Below are 22136 nucleotides of genomic sequence, written 5' to 3' on the forward strand. Positions count from 1 at the left end.
CTTATTGTTGCTTCATCATCTAGGAGGCGACAGGTGTGTGAGACTTGGTCCCCTCCAACAGAGGGTTGGAAGAAGCTGAACTTTGATGGGAGTTGTGTGGGTAACCCAGGCCCCTCAGGTATTGGGGCGGGGGGGCATTAGAAATGAAAATGGTTCCATTATTGCTCTGTTCTCCAGTCCTATGGAGGAAGGTGATGTGGCTAGGGCAGAGCTTCTAACTACGGTATATGGGGTTGAGAAGGCCAAAGAGTTGGGGATTAATAGACTGATCGAGGGAGACTCAAAAACTGTGATTAAATGGTTGCAGAAAGGGGAAGAAGTGACCTGGCAGCCGAAGAATGATTTCAGAAGGTTCAAATGGATGTCAAGGAATATGTCAATTCAGGTGGGTTGGGTTAGGAGATAGGCCAACAGTTTGGCTGATAGCTTAGCAAAGCAAGGGGTTCAAAGAACAGATATGTTTTGGGCACATTTGTAATTTTGTCCTGGGTCAGCTTCTATGCTGATTCTTTGCAACTTCTTGTTGTATCCTAAAGCATCTTAATTAATGAAAATTTTCAGAGTTATTGAGCAAAAAAAAAAAAAAAAAACTCCTGCCTATTAACTCCTTGCTTAGTAGCTAAAGCATCAGCCATTCCATTTGCTGATCTTCTTGCCCATTTAAATTGCACCCCAATCTCCCTTGCTAAGCTCAAGATTTCTCTAAGTTGTTGTCTGAAAAGCCATGTGTCCAAGCTTCTTGCTTGCATCCAGCCTATTACCAGTTTGGAATCTCCTTCCACTTCTAATTGTTGCATTCCCCATTGCTTTTCTAGTCTGAGACATTGGAGTAAGGCGAAAACTTCTACCCTTAAGGAGTCACCCAAAAATAAGGCGAAAACTTCTACAGTTCTACCCTTGAGGAGTCTCCCAAAAATAAGGTGAAAACTTTCCTTACATCCTTTTACTCGCCCTCTTCTCTTAAACCCTAATTGACACAAAAATAACTCCATTTTCTCCAAACAAAACCAGTTAAACTAACAAGAATCATTTCACTGACATAGAAAAACAAGTTTCTTTAAATTCTTCATTCATTTCACTGACATGAATGTTTCTCTTCATCTTAAAATATAAAAATTATCCACTCCTTTCTCCAATAAATCAAGAAAAACCAAACAAAACCTTAAATCAAGAAAATACTGAGTTGGAGTGTTAGGAAGTGCTCGGAAAAGAGCAATGATCAAAGAGGTAATAAAGAGGTATGACCCAAACATTGTACTAATGCAGGAGTCCAAGAGAATGGAGTTTAATAATAGATGGGCAAGGAGTATTTAGAAAGCCAGGGGGATTAGCTGGGTGGCTGCTCCCTCTTGGGGTGCTTCAAGGGGGAATAGTGACAATGTGGAAGAGGGATGTGGTGGATGGTTTGGAGGAACTGATTGGAAAATACTCAATCTCAAAGAAGTTTAAGCAATAAGAGGATGATTTTGTGTGGATGCTCACAAATGTTTATGGACCAAATGATTACATAGAAAGAAAGGAATTGTGGGAGGAACTAGCAGATGTTAGAGGATGGGCCTTGGTGCGTAGGCGGGGACTTTAATGTGATTAGATTCACGGAAGAGACCAATAATGCTAATCAAAGGGTGACAACTAGTATGAGGAAGTTTAATCGGTTTGTGGATGCCTTTGAACTCAAAGAGTTACCTTTAGCCCATAAGACATTCATTTGGTCAAATCTCCAATCGAGTCCCATCTGCTCCAAGTTGGATAGGTTTCTGTTCTCTTTGGATTGGGAAGAACACTAGGGAAATTTAGATTCTAGGGCTCTTCCTAGATTAACCTCTGACCATTGGCCTATAGTGATTTGCAAGGAGGAAAGGAGTGGTGGACCTGCCCCCTTTAGGTTTGAAAATATGTGGTTGCTTTACCTTGGGTTCACTAAAAGAGTAAGGAAGTGGTGGAATGAGTTTAACCCAATGGTGGAATGGGAAGGGATGAGGTTCCATAAGAAGCTACAATTTATGAAAGCAAAGATCAAGGAGTGGAATCAATTGGAGTTGGAAGGCTAGAAGAAAGAAAGAGAACATTGATGGACCAAATTGAGAGCCTTGACTTGAAAGATGAAAGGGGAGACTTTGGAGAGGCAAACAAGGAACAAAGAAGAGGTTTGAGAAGTCATCTTGAGGACTGCCTACACAAGAAGAAAATTAGCTAGAGGCAAAAATCTCGATGTAAATGGCTGCAAGAGGGAGATAGGAATACCAGCTTCTTTCACTCTTTGGCAAATGGGAGGAGAAGGAGAAATTTTATCTCCAAACTGGAAGTGGATGGAGTTGAGTTAACACAACAAGATGAGATTGAGGAGCATTTGTGAGACACTATAAATCCATTCTAAGAAGGCCTATAAGTAAGGGGGTGTGGTTAGAAGGATTGGACTGGCCAAAAATGGGGTTTGATAACGGGAGAATGTTGGAAAGAAGGTTTGAGTTGGAAAAGATTAAGGAGGCTATTTTCTCTATGGATAGAACAAAAGCTCCAGGTTCGGATGATTTCACAATAGCTTTCTACCAAGACTGCTGGGATACGGTGAAAGGTGACCTTCTGTTGGTGTTTGAGGAATTTCATAGGAGAGGAGTGGTTAACCTAGGTGTAATCCACCTTTTTAGCTTTGGTCCCAAAAAAGAAAGATGCATTGCATCCAAAGGACTTCAAGCCAACCACTCTGGTAAATAGATTGTATAAGATCCTTCAAAAGGTGTTGCCTCTGAGACTGAAGGAAGTATTGCTAGCTATCATTACACCAAATCAAGGAGCCTTTGTGAGTGAAAGACAAAGTACAGATCAAATTCTAATTGCTAATGAGAGTGTGGAGAATTTCAAGAAAGATAGAAAGGAGTGGTATGTAAGTTGGATCTAGAAAAGGCTTATGACTTGGTGGACTGGGATTTTTTGGGAAAAGTTATGACCAAATTCGGATTTGGGACTAGATGGTGCAAATGGATTATGGCATGTGTTCGGAATTGTCATTATTCTGTACTAGTAAACGGGATTGTGGTTGACTTCTTTCCAGCCATTAGGGGTGTAAGACAAGGAGACCCCCTGTCTCCCTTCTTGTTCACACTGATTGTTGATGTTCTAGGGAGATTGATTCACAGAGCAGATTCTAGGGGTCTTATTAGAGGTTGGAGAGCTGGAAGGGAGGAAACCCCCCTCACCCATCTACAGTTTGCAGATGATACGATTTTGTTCTGTGAAGGGGGAAATATGAGGTATATAAGGAACATGAAATTGGTGATACAACTCTTTGAACAAATGTCAAACTTGAAGGTGAATTTTGAGAAAAGTTGTGTAGTGGGTGTGAATTTGGAGGAGGGAGAGATCACAGAGAATGCAGAAGTGCTAGGGTGTGAAGTCTCAGAGTGGCCTTTGAATTATTTGGGGTTGCCATTGGGTGACGATCCAAAGAGAGAGAGTTTCTGGAATCTGGTGGTGGAAAGATTTGAAAAGAGACTTGTCTCTTGGAAAAGGAATTACCTTTCTCTGGGAGGGAGGATGACACCAATTAAGGCCACACTAGCAAATTTACCTACTTATTTCCTTTCAGTGTTCAAAATCCCAGTAAAGGTTTCTAACAGATTGGAAAATATGATGAGAGATTTCCTTTGGGAGCCAGGAGAAGAGAAAAGGGACCATAAAGTAAGCTGGAAGGTGGTGACCAGGAGTAAAAACAGTGGTGGTTTGGGACTCGAGAACATTAGAAAAAGGAATTTGGCCCTTCTGGGGAAATGGTTGTGGAGATACCCACTAGAGAAGGAGAAATTATGGGCCATGATAGTGGAAAGCATACATGGGCTGGAGCTGAATGGATTGGATGCTGGAATCCGAGCTAGGACTACAAGCGCTTCACCTTGGAAAGCCATCCATGAGTTGTTAACAATTTTTTCCCCTCTTATCAGGTATGACTTGAATTTAGGTAATTCCATAAAATTTAGGGAACAAACTTGGGTGGGGGATGCCCCTCTAAAGGACCAATTTCCTTCTTTGTATGCCCTCTCTGACTTTAAAAATGAGTCAGTTTCCTCTTTCATTACTCCATCTTGTAGCCAGCTAAGTACCATCATTGATTCTCTTTCCACCACTATATTCCTCATATTCAGCCTTCTCATCTTCAACCCATACAAAACAGCTTGCAACTCAGATCTTGTAGAGTCCTCCACACAAATAGGTCCAGAAAATAATGCTAATGCATCCATCAAAGTTTAATGTTATCTGATTTAGGGCTGGGTGGTCCACTCTCTCATAACGATAGTCCTAGTAGAAAACGAGTTAGCCAAAATCCACCAGCCTTTAAGAATATCATCCCTTGAAAAAGGTCCAAAGATATCCAAGGTTTTGACCCAATGCACCACTTTGAAGGAGATTATTTCTATCATTGATTCTTGGGAAAGAATATTCTCTTTGAAATTATTGAATTTCTTTCTTCCCAAATGGTCCAAAGGATGGCCACCCTTGTACATCTCCACAAAATCTTTCCCCTTTTATGGATGAGATAAAAAAAGAATAGTGAAAAAATACTGCTCACATTATTAGGTGGAGACTACCTACAAGCTACAAACCAATCCCAAATATTAGAGGTAAAAGGACAAGAAATTAGCAAAGGAAAGTAGTTTCCCTGCTTACATCACGCAGGAAACTTTTACAAGGAGAGAGGCACCAATTAGGCTTTCTTTTTTGCACATTATCACAAGTGTTGATTTTTAGGTGGAATACCTCCCAACAAAATGCCCAAATTTTGGGCGGCACTAGTCCAAACTAAATAGACCTAACAGGAAAGCCAACATGGTGGGGGCCAAAAAGTTCCAAGAAAAAAAATGCACATGAAAAGTACTAGAAAGAATGAGAGTCCAAATTCCGGTGTAAGGTTTGGAAGTGTCTTAAAAAACTCTCCTCCAAAATACAAGAGAACAATAACTTGATACTGATAAAAAAAAAGAGAACAATAACTTGATTACATTCAGAGGCCCTCAAACCCTTCTCAATCCTAGATCCAACTTCCAAGAGAGCCCAGGAGCAAAAAAGGAAGCCAAATTTGTTATGTTTAAACCATCTCACTATCACCTGGGAATCACCTTCCACTACCAAATTCCACAAGTTGAGAGATCTCCCCAGCCTTAACCCGTGCAGTACCACCAACAGCTTGGCCTTTTTGGAGTCTCCAATCCCATTTGGTCCAGAGAAGAGAGAACATAGCCATAATAGCTCTAATACCACCCCTAAATACTCCACTTATACCTGAAACTCCTGGTTGCCAAGGCTGCAATCATCAAAGTTTAGTCTAATAATGTCTATTAGACTATGTGAGATTTCAGACCCTAACACAGACCCCAAAATAAAGTTATAAAACCATTATTTTTTATGTGAGAAATAAGAATTTCAGACCCTAACATAGACTTGTTCGGGCTTGCCTCGAGGGGCGTGGTACAAAGGCGACTCATAGAATCAAGAATGCAATACTTTACATCACATTAGCTACTTGAAGCAATGCAATTAAGGAGAAAAAGAGATTGTGGGTTTTAATGAGAAAAAAGAATGCAATACTTTACATCACATTGGCCAACTGCTATTTTGCTTTATGAATACCATGGCTCTATCCATGGGAAGTCAATCCTACTGCTACTAAATCTTCAAAAGAACATTATGGGTTATAGCATTTCCACTTCCCCTTGAAATTTAACATTGGTACCAGCACATTCTAAGTCCCAAGCACCTTATACCCAGGAAAAGATTTGCTAACCTCAACAATCAAATTAATTATTTGAAAATATAAACTTGGAGTAACCTTTTCTGTGGGGTATTGGATGAGATTCATGTCTCAATCAAGTATTGTGTCTGACTGCAATCTTATGATGGTATATAATGAGATTAAATTCTTTTTGGTAAACATATAATGAGATTAAATTCAAAAAACAATATTTATATTACATGCTAGATATTTATAAGTGTTGAAGTTCGACCTGCCCTAGAATTCTGTATTGTTCGTTGACTATAAAGTAAAGTGAACAGCAAGAAGTAGAAGTAGGAGAGGAAAGAAGAAGAGAAAAAAGAGAGAAGGTCTGGTTCGAATTAGAGAAAAAGTTATCCCTAGATTCGGCAAGACCTGTTATTATATTATTAACTTATTGGAAAAGACTTAAGTGCCCTTATTTAAGTAAGAGGCACCCGAACTAAAATAGCAGTACACATCAACATTCTCAACAAGTGCAAAGACCAAAATACCCCTTCACTAACACCACTACCAATGAGCATGACCTAGACAGGGAAAGAAAGTAAACAAAAATATTGCATCTATTTTTTTCACAAGAAAAATAATTTACATTTGTTAAAGTATAGGTTTTCAGCAATACAGAACGACAGACAATTAGTTAAAAAACTGGAGAAAGTAACTCAAAATAAATCTTTCCACTGACTTGACTAGCTAGAGACTGGCTACTTGATGGAGGTTGAGATTTCAGTGGTGGCTGAACAGGTCTCGGTTGAGGATTAGCTGAAACCCCACCCGGCCGCAATTGAGAACCTGAACCATGCGAACCTATCATCCCTATACTCTGAATTCCTTGAATGGGCTGCCTTACCTGAAAAGCAAAACCATCAATCATAAGTGAAGCCCACGAAGGAATCCAATGAGAGAACAGGGATGGGTCATTTAAGAAACCCACCTGAGTGCTGCTCGAATTGTTAGGGTCAGGCACATTGACTGAATTCCGAGACAACCCACCAAATTGCTGGTTGAAAGAAGACGTCCCGAAAGACGAATATGAGGTAGGTTGCTGCGGGGGCCTCGCGTGGTGCGCTGGAACCCCGATTGCAAGCCCACCTCTTTGCATAGGTGGTGCGGAAATGGGGGATGAAACAGAAGAAGATAGAGATGACGAAGACGAAGACGAAGAAGACGAAGAAGGAGGAAGAGACGGAAGATGTTGAGAGAAATGTGGGTAAGGCGGTTGTGGTCGAGGACGGCTGAGGGATGAGGGCCTAGGCTGAGAATGTTGGAGAGTGGATAGTTGTTGTTGTTGCTGCTGCTGCTGTTGTTGCTGTTGCAAAACTGGTTGCTGCTGTGGTGGTGGGTGTTGCGGGAGAGGGGTTGATGGTTGTGAGTTTTGGACAGGGCTAGGATTAGGGTTAGAACTAGGAGAAGGAGCGGATGAGATTTCAGGGGTTGAAGGTATTGAAGATGACGGAGGAGGAACTGATGCAGGTGGCGCTGGTTCGGTAGGTTGAGGAGTGGATGTTGACGTTGTTTCCATGGAATCCATAATTTTGGCGGAAACAAGGCTCTGTTTCCCGAATTCGTCTGGGGATTATATGGAACTCGAAATATTTTTGATGGATTGAGGAGTGGGTATTGATGTTGTTTCCTTGGAACCCATGATTTTGGAGGAAAACAAAGCTCCGTTTGCCGAATTCGTGGTGGGCTTCGTGGAAGACCAATTAAGCTGCGTTTGGTTGCGTACAAACACAGATATGTATACCCTTCATACTTGTGCCCGGTTCATGAATACACAAAGTGGGTCCTACTTTCAACCCACTTTGTATTCATGTCGTTTGTTTCCAATCAATACATGCATTTTTGTTGGTGTTTGGTAGTTTGTATCGATGATAAGGTATGAACTTTTTTTTTTTTTTTTTCTGAAAGAAACGAAGCCCGTAGGCAGAATTCCATTAGCTCTATTTTTAACAGTATTACATAAAAAGTCTGGAATAGTAGACTAAGTAAAAAGTCTAGATAGAAACAAACCCCGTTTGGCAACTTTAGGGGATGTTTGGAATCATAGCCGTTTTTCAAAAAAAAACGGTGCCACATCAGATCCACATAGACATTTCAACAAATGTTCATGTATCTCATTGTTTGATTCAGTCGATTATTAAAAAATCGGGATCCCAGTGTTTCATGCATCGATGAACCATTTTCCCCAACGGTTGACTGATGTGTATCCTATGTGTTGCTTATACATACATAAAAAATGGTGATGAAAATCACCTTACCAAACAGCACAGCGTTGCTCACTGCCTACATGGTAGAAATGCTTTTTTGTAAAAAAACAAGTCCTGGAAGCATGGGTATTTTTTTTCTTGAAAAACGGTCCCAAAAAGCACCCACACTTCCAAACACCATGTAAATGAGCAACAACATTTGCCGTCCATCGCACATAAGTTCATCGAGCAAGAATGAAGGTTAGATAAAAGGCTTTGCAGAGAGTAATGATATGGATCAATTGCCACGGTGGATGGAGATCATCCACCAACATGAGTTTTAAAATACTATAATAACTAAAGCTGTTTGACTAAAAGTAGACCATGATAAAGAGCCAAAGCTTCAGCCACGATGGAACTTTCACATTTAATAGGCAAAGCTCTTGCAAGAAGAAAAAGTACCAATATGATCCCGAATGACTAGTCCAACAGATTTAAACCACACTTCCACCAATCCAAGTGGCCAAAGTTGCAGATGGCATGGGATCCAAAAGACTTGAGCACCAATCAATTTCAACGTGAGCCTTGCGTATAACAACAATGGGATCGAATTGAACACCACCAAATAAATGAGGATTTCGGGCATACCGGATTTGTTTCATAATAATTCTACTTCGAAATAGATAGCCATGCCATCCATCAAAGAATTGAGTTGACGATCTCGCTACCACCAACCATAGAGAAGCGTTGGTATATTTGTAATTAGCAAATCATCAATTTTGAAATTCAAACATGAGCCGAGCCAAATTGTTTGAACCGCCGAACATGACACGATAAGGAGTGCACAGTAGTGTCTTGTGAATGATTACAGAATAAACAACTTGTATCAATATGGATATTGTGCTTCGTAATAGCTTAGCCGTTGGTAGAATATTTTGTGCACAACGCCATAAAAGCAGCTTGATTGATGGAGTACGTACTTATGTGACCAAAGATGGTTCCATTGCAATTTGCAAATCATGTAAAATAATAGTTGGAGAGGAGATGATAAAGTTACAACTACATATCTAGAACTCCATTTATTGGTCGGACATCAACAAGTTGTTTCATAGTTGTGGGAAGTTGAGTTGGTTGGATTTTACCATTGGATGAGTTCGATCCTCGTATTGGACATCGGAGATGGGGTTTTATAGCAGTGGAAGATGGAGGACTTAGTTTCATACATGGGTGGTGGCGGTGGAGCTGCAGATGCACTCACAACGGTGGTGGCATTGGTGGAATGGAGCAGAACAGGAGAGAGGAGGGTGGGAGATACAAGCAAGGATGGGGGAGATGGAGTCTACCGGAGGGAGTTACAATGGTGGATTTACCGTTGGAGTAGCTGCGGTGGGAAGGACGATTTACCATTGTGAATGGAGAAGAGAGAGTTATAGCACAGGGAAGAGAAGAAGGCCAATCGTGTATGACAATGGACCAAAACCCTCGGCGGAAGGTCCCCACAGAGTAGAAAGGAGATCTACAAAAGAAAATAGCACAATCAACTCTAAGAAAGGAATTCAAAATATCGGTGGTCGGCAATGACCATGCTGTGGTCGGAGATGGTGAGTGGAAAGTTACCACTAGGAGGCAATGGTTTCTCTTCGATCAACGCAATCGGTAAGCTTGCTTACATCGATTTTCAAAGAGCACAAGTTTGTGTCAAAAAATGCATAATTTATGCACTCTCCTCATGATACGAATGTGTCATAAAATACATTCCCCCCGCCCTTAAATGATACAATTTTATATGACAACCAAATGCTCACAAACCTGAACCAGGGAACATAAATATCTTGATTTGATATTTGTATCACAAACAAATGCAGCCTTAGGTTGTTAGAAAAATTACCCATCGGGTAGGACCCAGATTGTGGCCCATCATGGTGGTCATGATCCAGATTGAATTGGTCCAAATCCAATCACCCTAATTAGAGCTCATTTATGAGGGTATTGGAATTAAACAACTTCCTAATAAAACAGTCCCATAAATTAAGAGATTTATGAAATTCAAATTTGAATTTTAAATCTCCCATTTACAATTTAGGAAGATTGCCTAATAGAATGACTAGAGAGAGGACCCATCTCGCCTAGGCGTGTGATCCCTCTTGGCCTCTTCTCCTTCAAGCTTTACTCTCATTCAGCTCTCCCAAGCAGAGAAAGAAAGAGTATTCGCTATCAGCACTGAACTAGAGAGATCGAATATAGCACTAAGGGATTACAGTTCTCGCGATTCACCGACTCCAATCGGTGTGTAGCAGTTGGGCGGTTCGACAGCATCAATCCGGAAGCAAGGAACCAGATCCTAAGGGGTTTGACAGCATCAACAACCATTGGTACAGCAGATCCTTGAACAGAGGCTATGGTGACTGGAGGTAAAATTATGATATATATAATTCATTTATTATGGTTGATCGGATTTAGCATAACAATAGTGGTATCAGAGCCAGTCCTCCAAAGACCATAGCTCTGTAAATGGTTGAACCCCTCTAGTTAAAATCGTGGCTACCATTAATTAATTAATTTATTTTGTGTACCTATGTTAATGGGTTTTGGTAATACCGGTAATCTACAACATGGTTTGAGTTATGGGTTGTATTCTACCCATTATGTTAGATTCAAGAGAGTAATTTATTTATTTTTTATTTTTTTTATTTAATATTGCTCTTTAATTCATTATTTAAATGCCGATTTGGATGGCATTGAAAATGTAACAAGCCATGTTGATAGTTACGGTTAAATCCACCATTAACATAGAGGGTTGTAGCAGTAATTATTGGTTAGTTTATTGCGCGTGAACTTGGTTTGTTTGTGATGGCATAACAAGATCAAAACCTTGACTGCGATCCAGCACTGTTTGGTCCAAATAATGGTCACAACGTGACCTATAAATGGGTGCCCAACAAGTAGTAAAGGATCGACCATAGATAATTTCTTCTCATTTGAATTTCTATCCATGGCTGATCGTTCTATGGACTGACATATATATGAATAAGTGGTCAAATGAATTTAATTTTATCAGAATTCCATTTGCTGAAATATTTGAATAATTTTGACCACCAATTGTTGTTTAAGTTTTTTTTGGGACTCGTATGCTATCAATCGGTGCTGTGACCAACAGAAGTTTTGAGATTGCCATGTCATCGAAATGGCAGTCAAGGAGCAATCAAAATTAGTAATTGTCTTCTATAATTGTACAGTCTTGTGTGTTGGGCCCCAAGCCCATTACTTTTTTTTTTTTTTTATGGCATGGCGTTAATTGTTTTGTAAAATACCAATTTGTTGACGGGATCAAGAAACCTAAGCCAATTTGAATCCAACTGAACCAACATCTTTACAAATCGTATGTTGGTCTGGTTCTTAATTTGGTTGGGATCCCTGTAACCCTTTTGATCGCGTCGGCAAACTGGTTATTATTTGTATCACTTTTAGGAGTTCTTTTTTTTTTAAATGAGCCTAGCCAAAGCAACCCATTAGTGTGTTGAGGATGCTGAGACTTATTTCATCACGTTAAATCTTAACTGCTTGGGCCCAAAGGCAAGCAGTTGAGATTTAACGAACTGAGTGTGCACCGTCAAATGATTCCCTAATGCCCAAAGGTATGGAATAACATCCTTGATGATGCATACTCAGTTGATACGGTAGTTAGGTTGAGTGCCCAAAGGTAAAACCCAATTGCTTTTGCGGCAAATTCCTAATCAAGTTTAATTCAATTTGCAGCAAATCTCGATTCATTTGAGATTACTGCAATCCCTATGTTGGACGGGGATAATTACGTGGAATAGAGCAAAATGCTCCACATAATTCTAGGTTGTAAAGACTTAGACCTGGCCATATGGGAAAAGGTAAAACCAGTACTTGTTGAAAGTGCATCTCAAAAAGAGATAGAGCACTTGGATGCATGGGAGAAATCCAACCGAATCTGCAAATCTGTTGTGAAAGCCCGTATAAACAAGAGGACAAGGGGTGTGATCCCTGAAAAGGACACCGTGGCTGAATACCTCGCAGCAATCAAATAACACTTTGTTGCCTCAGAAAAGGTGGTCTCACAAACCTTGCTAAATAAGCTAGCTAATACGAGATTGGCTAACTCTAAATCTATGAGAGACCACATTCTGGAAATGAAGGACATAAGCGACAAGCTCAAACAAAAGAATTTATGAAACAGAACTTTGATATGGAGGACATAGGAGAAGTTTCTTATGTCCTAGGAATTGAGATCCTGAGAGATAGAACCCGTAAAATTCTAGGGTTATCCCAAAAGGCCAACATTCAAAGGGTCTTAAAATGCTTTGGATTGGAAAATTGTACATCAAGTATAGTTTTCATTCATAAAGGGGATATGTTAGACAGTTTAGTATGTCCTTAGCTCCAATCAGTCTGATGTATTTATGACATTTATTGTAAATGAATAAAGTACATATTTGATTCATGTTCTGTGATGTGTTTCTGTGTAATTCCCTTAAACTGGACACTTATGAGACTCGTGTTAGTTTAGAACGTTCACAGCCAGTGGATCGGTCTGGGGAGACCTATCCTGATAAGGCTGACACTGATGTGCTGCCAAGTCGGTTTGGGTAGCCTGTCTCTGCCACCAAGGTGAGACCCGAGGTATATGCAGTGTAGGATTAATTGAATCTTTGAACCGGACCAGATTTCTAGTATTGCCTTGGACCTTGGAGATTGGTGGGCAAAATTGGAAAATTACACCTGACCCTTAAACTCGATTATGATACTACACTAGGTGTCGGATTGGGCTGTCTTTGATATGCCAATTAGTGAGATCCTTAGCGAGGTCAAAACCTGGGTATCTTGGGACAGTCTGAGAATTCATCTGAGTGGGTGATCATAGTGACAGGATCAGCCCCTTTGTCGGACAAAGGTAATGATCGGGGATGCACTCTCTCTGATGAAAACCAAGATTGCCGGTAGCCGATTTCAATCGTTGAGATTTGTTTTGCAAAATATATTTTATATGAGATATAAAAGTATATATATTACGGTTTCTAACTGTTTGCAAAATGTTTTAATTCCCGGGATCTATGTGAGTAGAGAATGCAACACTGTTCCTTGTAGCCGAGGGAGAGGTCCTCTTTTGTCGGGCAGTGTATGATCATTATGAGCTGAGAGGTTAAGTGTAAGACCATTGAGGGTAATACTTGATGGGCTAATGCCCACAGTCCCTGGGTGTTATAAGGCGGCTTGGCCCAGAGACCACTTAGGGTAAGTGTTGGGCCCATAGAGCCCATGTGATGGGCTTTAGGTGGTGCACTGTCCATAACAGTGTATTCGGCTAGGCCTTATAACAAAAGCTGGGCCGAACACATGTGGCTGATGTGTAGATCAATGTTTGGGTTCCATGCCATACAAGGAAGCCTAGCCCAACTGGGCAGCAGTTTGGAAGGCTAAGTGAGCACATAACCTTATTGGGCCTAAAACCCATTTCAAACTGGGCTGATTTGATCAGTTTAATAAGGGGTGAATTCTGAGATTAGATTAGCAGATAGGATTGGGTCTTAACCCTATCCACTTAGAGAACCTCCTAAAATGATTAGGAGGGGGTTGATCTAATCTGCAGATAAGATAAGAGTTTACCCTTATCACTTAAAAGGGAATTCTGATCCAAATATGATTTGGATCAGCAACTCCTAATGGGATTAGGAGTTGATCCCTTTAAGCTTATAAAAGGAGGAGGGGGCAGCAGCCTTTAGATGACACACATATTCACATCCTTTTCAGAGCTGAAATCACAGAAGAGAAAATTCAACATCACTGCACTAAATCTCTCTTGCCGCCTCCTTCCTGTCGCCGCCACATCTTCCAGTTCGTTCTCCTCTTGTCAGTAGGTGATCAAGATAGGATCTTGATATCAGTCCTTTGTGAAAGGGCTGATTGGAAGTAGTGCTCACGTGCCACTCAGCTGATTCTTGTGAAGGATCCGGTTCTTGTGAAGAACGCTGCTGATTCTGCTCCATCTTGCATTGCGCCATATTCAATGGGAGCAGTTTTTGGTTCCTTCCTTGGGCGTGAACACCTCCATTGGGAGATACTATTTCTCCGTATCAGGTATATCCCTTTCTTACTTTTTTTGTTCAGATATGGTTTGGTTCATGGTTCAATATTGATCATTGAAAAATATGATTTTTCTAAAATAGGGAATACGATTCCCAATAGGATGGAGAGAAATTTTTGAAACTCGCCCATTCTATTGCACAAGATTTGGGCATCCATATGATTGATATCTCATCCCCTTCAGGATAAGCTTAGCAATGAAAATTGTCCTCAAATTGTACATCAAGTATAGGTGCCCTAGTATTGGATTATGTAGATAAACCAATACAACTTTACTGTGATAATGCAACAGTTGTGCTTTTCTCCATAAATAACAAGAGCGGTAGCCAAAACAAGTACATAGATTTGAAGTACTTGGTAGTGAGGAACAGAATACAAGAAGGCAAGGTAGACATCCAATATATCAAAACTGACAAAATGTTAGTAGACACCATGACTAAGGGGTTATCCCTAATGATTTATCAAAACCATGTGAAAAACATGGGTATTGTCAGTTCGTTTGATGAATGCAGTTTGATTCCGTGACACGTGTCAGTGCCTTATATAATTGCGGATGTCCCGTGGTCTATCGTATTGTGCACATATATGAGATAACATGCTATAGATTGGAAACACAACAGGGTCCATACACTGAGGGTTGTGATGCGTAATTTTATAATACATGGAAGCAAGGTTCAAAATATCGATACGCCTGATACGCCAGTATGGGCGTATTGGGCGAATCGATACAGTGTTTCAGGCCCTTTTTTTTTCGCAACCAGTTCAAGGGGGCTGGTTTAGGTCTCCTCTACCCCCTGAACCGGTCAAACCTTCAATACACCCATTGTAGGGGCATATCGGAGGGGTCTTAGAACAATACGTATCGGTCGATACGTGTCGATACTTTGAACCTTGCATGGAAGGAAACTTGGACGATACGAGGGTACTACCATGATTTACATTATGCTAACAATTATTTAAGTGGTTTGGTTTAGAATGTGTACTTACACATTCATTGGCCTTGATCAAGCCAACTGTTAGTATATACAAATATGTAAATGTCTTTATGGCCACCTTTTGGGCCAAGTGGGAGATTGTTAGAAACATTACCCATAAGGTAGGATCCGGATTGTGGCCCATCATGGTGGCCATGATCTAGATTGAATTGGTCCAAATCCAATCACCCTAATTGGAGCTCATTTATGAGGGTATTGGACTTAAACAATTTACAAATAAAACAACCCATAAATTAAGGGATTTATGAAATTCAAATTTGAATTTTAAATCTCCCATTTACAAATTAGGAATCTATAGGGCTGATTGATTGAGAGAAATTATGGGAATTGAATTCCCTCTAATTAGGCAAGATCTTTGATAGGAAGATTGCCTAATAGAATGACTAGAGACAGGATCCATCTCCCCTAGGCATGTGATCCCTCTTGGCCTCTTCCCCTTCAAGCTTTTCTCTCATTCAGCTCTCTCAAGCAAGAGAAAGAAAGAGTGTTCGCTATCAGCACTAAACTAGAGAGATAACACAAGAGAGATCGAATATAGTACTAAGGGGATATTACAGTTCTCGCGATTCATCGACTCCAATCGGTGTGTAGATGTTGGGTGGTTCGACTGCATCAATCCATAAGCAAGGAACCAGATCCGACGGGGTTTGAATAGAACAAGAAGAAGGAGGCTTCAATCTCAATCGGTATATGCATATAATATTATATATTCATATATAATATCACATATTAATAAAACTTAAGTTTCAAAAATTTGAGATTCTTGCCCAAATGCCCCTAGCTCCAACTCCCAAGACCCCACCTAACCCAATTAATTCGGTCATATCACATTTCATTCCCATTTTAGTCTACAAAAATCTGTCTATCTATCTATCTATCTATCTATCTATCTATCTATCTATCTATCTATCTATCCATCTATCTATCTATATATATATATATATATATATATATATATATATTAAAACAAAGCGGTCAAGAAATTTTCTCATTTTTTATTTTTTTTATTCCATGTCATTTTCAAGACAACCAATGATATACTTTCCTAATAACCTAAATAATCTCTTCTCCTAAACTACCTCCCCTACTATCCCCTACTTTCTCCAAAATAATCTCTAATTCCTATTTATCTCCAAAGTTATCTTTAATTTAGTAGAGAGTTTGGATTAAAAAATTATCTCTAATTCCTATTTATCATTTCCCCTACTTTTAATCTATATCTTTCTAAAGAAAGTTTAGATTAAAAAATTTAAGAATTACTTAAATAATCTAGCAAAATTATAAAATAATTTTAAAATATTTATTAAAAATACAAAAAATAATTTTATGTTTTTACAAAATATATCACAAATTATATACTAGCAATGTAAATTATGTTTTTTCGGACTATGAATTTAAATGTTTTTTAAATATTTGATAATATGTAATATCTTTAAATAAATAAAATTCAAATAACAAAAGATTTATATATTATTTAAATATTTAAATAACTAAATGTTTACCACAAAAAGATTTTAAATAGAAAAAATAACGAAATTATGTAATAAATTTAAAACATTTCTTCTAAGTAGAAAAATATTTATTACATAATATTGAAAATAATAATATATTAATATATTACAAAATTAATAATAAAGAAATTATGTAATAATAGTATAAATTATGATTTTATGGATAATTAAATTCAATAAATAATTCATATTTTAAAATTTAAATGTTTTACATATTAGTTAACTATTTAAATAAATAAATATTAAATAACAAAATATTTAACATAACTAGATTTTAAATAGTTAAAATAAAGAAATTATGTAATAAATTTAAAAAATCCTGAAAATTAGAAAAAAATTATAACATAATATTGAAATTAAATATAATTTAATATTTTTACATAATATTGTCATTAACTAATTTCAATTTTATCAAGTAATAATTCAAGAAAATAACTTTCAAAAAATAATATTTATTTATAATAATTTTAAACTCTTAATCTGTATTTATTATATAGTTATATATACTAAAATTAGTATTTATTGAATTTCTGTAATTATTTATTGTTTTTTATGATAAATGTATTTTCAATTATTATGTATAAATTTATCTTGTTTTACTATTTAATAGAAAACTTTTAATAATTATTAGAGATTAAACAACTATTATTGAAATTTTTAAATTTAATTTATTGTACTTATTGTATTTATTATATTTTTGTTATAACTTATTGATTAATTTTTATTATAAATTAAACTATTATTTGAGATTATACTACTTATTGACTAAGTTAATATTTTTTTAGTACTTATTGTATTTTTGTAATTACTGTAATTTTTGTATTTTTTTATTATCAATATGTTTTCAATAATTGTGTATTTTTGCTATAAATTTTCAATAATTATTGGAGATTAAACTATTCTTATTTATTAGAGATGAGACTAAGTGTTCGTGAGTTGGTTTGGTTCGATCGTATGCTACCTGGCCAACCAAATTGACTTGGTTAGTTTGGGGAGTTGGTCAGCTGAAATCGATTGACTTTTTGTGAAATCTAACCCACTCAAATTTTATCGGTTTGGGTCAACTTTTTGGTTTGGTTAGTTGATTTAAAAGATTTAAACTTAAAAATTTAATTTAATTTTAAAAATTACAGTGCAATTATTAGAAAATAAATTTAAAAAAAAGATTTATGATATAAAATATTTTAGACTAAGAAATATGGAAAATTTCCCACTTTTTCATATTAAAAATATAAAATATTAATATATATCCATGGTTAGATTGTTCGATTTTGGTTGGTTTACAAATGGCCAAAGTGGAACTAACCCAACTTGGTTAAATTGGGAAATTTTTGAACCAAAGCCAACCTAAAATACTAGAAAAATGAGCAACTCAAGTCAAGTTGATCGGGTTGGTCAGTTTCATCAGTTTGATGAATACACCTAGCTAAAATTAATTATTGTTATTTTTTATTATAAAAAAATTAAAAGTAGTATATAAAATATGAATAATTATTAATTATTTAAAAAGTTGAAAAATATAAAGCAATTGTATACTCTTATGAGTTTCTATTAGGGTCATTTACTAGAACACATAGACCTGACTTCCCCTATCTGATGGGGCCGAGGATGGGGATTGTTTTGGTGGGGTGGGGGTGGGGGCGGAGATGGGGATTAATAAGAAATCCCTAGTCGGGGTCGGGGATGGGGATTGAGGTCCCCGCACTGACCTGACCCCGATATATTAAATGTTATTTATATTAAACATAATATTATATTATTTATATTATATATATATATCAAAACATATTTAAAACATTATTTATAACTTAAAATTTTTATTTATTGTAAATAAATTTATTTTAAAAAAATATTATTATCTAAAAACATTTTGGGGATTCGGGTGTCGAGGATGGGGTTAATTTTAGAATCGGAGTCGGGGATGGGGAATATGATCCCCGCCCCGTTGCCATTCCTACACACCTTATAGTTTTACATATTTATTTAAACCTACCTTATAGTTTTCATTTTACTAAAACATCCCATATATACAACTTATTTACTTAACCAACCTTTCATTAAGGAGTGTTTGTTTTGCCATTAGACCCATGATTTTTTATTTTTTATCGTCATTAGCAAATAGAGTGGTTGTTGTGTCTTATTAAGGGAAAATGGTATTTTTATTTTTAATTTCTTTTGATTAAATGTATTTAGATGAACATTAGGGTCAACATTGTCATTTTCCACTGTCAGCTAATAGAAGATTGATTAAATCCATTGCAAATTATAAATGTTCTTTTAGTAAAATGCTAATTATAGGGTAGATTAGTAAATGACCCTTTCTATAAAAGGTATTTTAGTAAATCCATGAAACTATAATTATAGTAAATCCATGAAACTATAAGAGGTATTTTAGTAAATGACCCTTTCTATTATTTAACTTACGCTTTAGTGGGTCAGTTTTCACAAAAGGTCAGTTGGTTTCAACTCCCCAACCTGATCAAGTCAATTTGGTTGGCAAATAGACTACGACCGAACCGAACCAGCTAAACCAAATAACCTACCTTATAGTTTTCATTTTATTAAAATATTCTATATATTTTATAACTTATTTACTTAATCAACTTTTCATTAAGGAGTGTTTGTTTTGCCATTAGGCCCATGATTTTTTTATTCTAAAAAAATCATTCGGTCATTGCCAATCATAAGTGGTGTTTTAGTAAAATTTTAACTATAGGATAGATTTTAGTAAATCCATGAAACTATAAGGGATATTTTAGTAAATGACCCTTTCTATTATATCTCTTTCGCTTAATAAATCACGTGCATCGCACAGGTCCCCGCTAGTATCTAATTAAAAAATATATAAGATGTTGTTTAAGTGTTGAAATTCCCACCCAAACACCCTTAGGCTATGTTTGGTTTGAAGGAAAAGGTAGGGAAAGGAAGGGAAAGGCAAGAAAACCTATACAAGATTTGTAAAGGTTTCCTTACCTTTCCCTTCCATTCTCTACTTTTTCCTTCAAACCAAACACAACCTTAAGGCCTTAACTCCAACTCGCAAGGCTCCACCTAACCAGTTGTCAAATTTCATTCGGTCATTGCCATTTCTCTTTTCTAGGGATGCAATCGGATCAAATTAGCTTCGAATTAGGGTATATTCGAATCCGATATAACATTGTTCATGTTAGATCTGATTCGATTGTATCTGATAGGACTCGGTTTGAATTCAAATCCTATCGTTAAGTCGGATCTTCGGATCTGATTCGATCCAACTTGTTTTCTTTAAAAATTAATAAATTATTAAAAAAGTAAAACATACTAATTTAAATAAAGTAAAAACAAAAAATACATGTATTTTTAATTATTTTCATCATATATATACATTTTTTTATAAAAACAATAATATAACAAAGTTATAGAAATATAATATATATTATATATATTTATATTTATGAATATATAATATATATCATATCGAATAGGGGGTGATCCGCATCTGATCCAAAGATCCGAACAGGAGTGATCCGAATTCGATCAAATAGGATCGGATCTCGGATCAGATCATGATCCGTTCCATTTGCACCCCTACTCTTTTTCCCTCTTCCCCAACCAAAAGCCCAAAACCTTTTACTTGAGGTTTTAGAACGAACAAGAGAAAACCTTACTTTGTTTCCATGTTCCACCTCCATCTCCATTCCTCCCCTCTAATCCTCTCTAACCTATCGTTCTTTGCCTCATTGTACTTGAGGTTCCCACATTGTTGGTTCGTTACATAGCTGCACCAGCCATCATATTGGTGCCTCACCACCACTGGACGACAATGATGATCTACCACAACAGTTCAACACCAATTCAATAGGATCAACAGCACCTTTTCTTTTGCTCTTTACTTTGTTTTTTAATTTTTGGAAATCCAGTTTTTATTCATCATTTATTGTGTTGTATATTCTTGATAGAGATGGCAAGAGGAGAAGCATCATTGTTTTTAAGAAGTTGAAGTGTGCTTTGTATAATAGAAATGAAAATTATATTTGAATAAAAAAACTGAAAAACCAAAATGCAGCTAACCGATTGCTTCAATTCGGTTTTGGTTCGGATTTTTAAAAAACTGGATAGTTTGGTTTGGTTGCAAAAAACAGTCACAGTTTTGTTAATCAAACTGTGAGAACCCTTAGACATGAGGGTTGGGGGTTTAAGGGGATGGGAGATGGGCTACCCCATTGTGTAGCCCCATATAGCAAAGAAAAAAATAAAACAAAAAGACAGCATATGTGGTTTATTGATGCAAATCTATGGACGGGGTTTATGCATTTGGGAGAAGAGAAAAAAAAATATAGATATATTAATAATTACATGGCTGCGCAAGACTGATCAGAAAGCAACAAGTGTTTTTCAATAAGTGCTTAAGAACAAGCACCTTCTTCGTTAATTATTCAAACTTGACTTATTCCATGATGTGCACTTAGTGGGGGCTTATTTACCAAATGCCTATAAATTCTTATTCGGGTGGAATTTGCCTCAAATAATAAGTTCTTATTGGCTAGTTACGGGTAGGGGTGGATTCGAGTCGAGTCGAGCTGAATAGTACCAGGCTCGAGACTATTCTATAAGGTTCGAGTTCGAGTTCGAGCTCGACTCGAGTCAAAAGTTCATAAGCTCGAGCTCGATTTTGAGAAAAATATATTTTATAAAAATAAAAATTATATATAATTTTTTTTTTTATTTTAAATTTCAAAATTAAGAATTATAATATTTTTATTATATATATATATTATTTTCTATAATTTTATTATATATATATATATTTGAGCCGGCTCGCGAGCCTCACGAGCCGAGCTCGAGCAGCTCGTGAAAAGCTCGGCTTGTTGCCACCCCTAGTTAAGGGTGCAAAGTTTGACTAGGTTAAGTCAGGTTGAAATCAACCATGGTTTTTAAACCGACTCGAAGACCGAACTGGTCAGGGGTCCAGTTACCGGGTCGAATGGTCCGACTGTTCAAACTGAACGGTCGGCCAATTTTGACAAAAAAATTTTAAAAAATAAAAAACAGTTAAAACCTTTCAAACAGTTCAAACGGTTAACCGCCTGGGTCAGCGGTTTGCTGACCAAAATCAATGGTTTTTTGAGAAATCCCGATTTTGGGGAAAAATGGAACTGGTCACTTGACCGGTTCCTAGTTTTTCCGGTCTAACCATCTGGTCTGGTCCGGTTTAGAAAACCATGAAATCATCCCTAACCCAATTTTGAATAGTTGAAATCCCCAAAACCATACTTTTATATATATATATATATGGCTTTGGTATAAGATGATTGATAGATGTTGATCGTTGATTTAGACTTAAGGCACTACAGAGAGTGTACTATGAAGACTCTCTAGGCAGGTATTTCAAGGCAAGGTACCTCAAAGGAAAGCACCTATTTGTTGTGTGATGTAATGATCTCCAACATTACTTGTAGAAAAATACGCTAGTGCATCATGATCTTGTTGACAGTGGAGTGTGACTGATAGGGGAAAGGTGTCATAGGTAGTTGATTATAGTAGGTTCATGGGGAATCAACTACTAAGTGACACAAGTCTCTAGTGTCAA

General features: G+C 37.1%; 1 protein-coding gene across 6 annotated transcripts in view; it reads right to left on the reverse strand.

Moving 5' to 3' along the window:
• The window catches only part of TAF12 (TBP-associated factor 12), a 30274-nt gene extending 22795 nt beyond the window's left edge, over positions 1–7479 (reverse strand). For all 6 annotated transcript variants that reach the window (XM_010273407.3, XM_010273409.3, XM_088898428.1 and 3 more), the window contains exons 1-2: positions 6699–7479; positions 6450–6614 (exon numbers count right to left, since the gene is read on the reverse strand). In XM_010273407.3, coding sequence (XP_010271709.1) covers positions 6450–6614; positions 6699–7295 — 762 coding nt within the window. In that variant the 5' untranslated portion in view covers positions 7296–7479. The remainder of the gene's footprint in view (positions 1–6449; positions 6615–6698) is intronic.
• Between the last annotated feature and the right edge of the window lie 14657 nt (positions 7480–22136).

The sequence above is a fragment of the Nelumbo nucifera genome, chromosome 2 (genome assembly GCF_055504915.1).
Source record: "Nelumbo nucifera cultivar China Antique chromosome 2, China Antique-T2T, whole genome shotgun sequence".
Classification (NCBI taxonomy): Eukaryota; Viridiplantae; Streptophyta; class Magnoliopsida; order Proteales; family Nelumbonaceae; genus Nelumbo; species Nelumbo nucifera.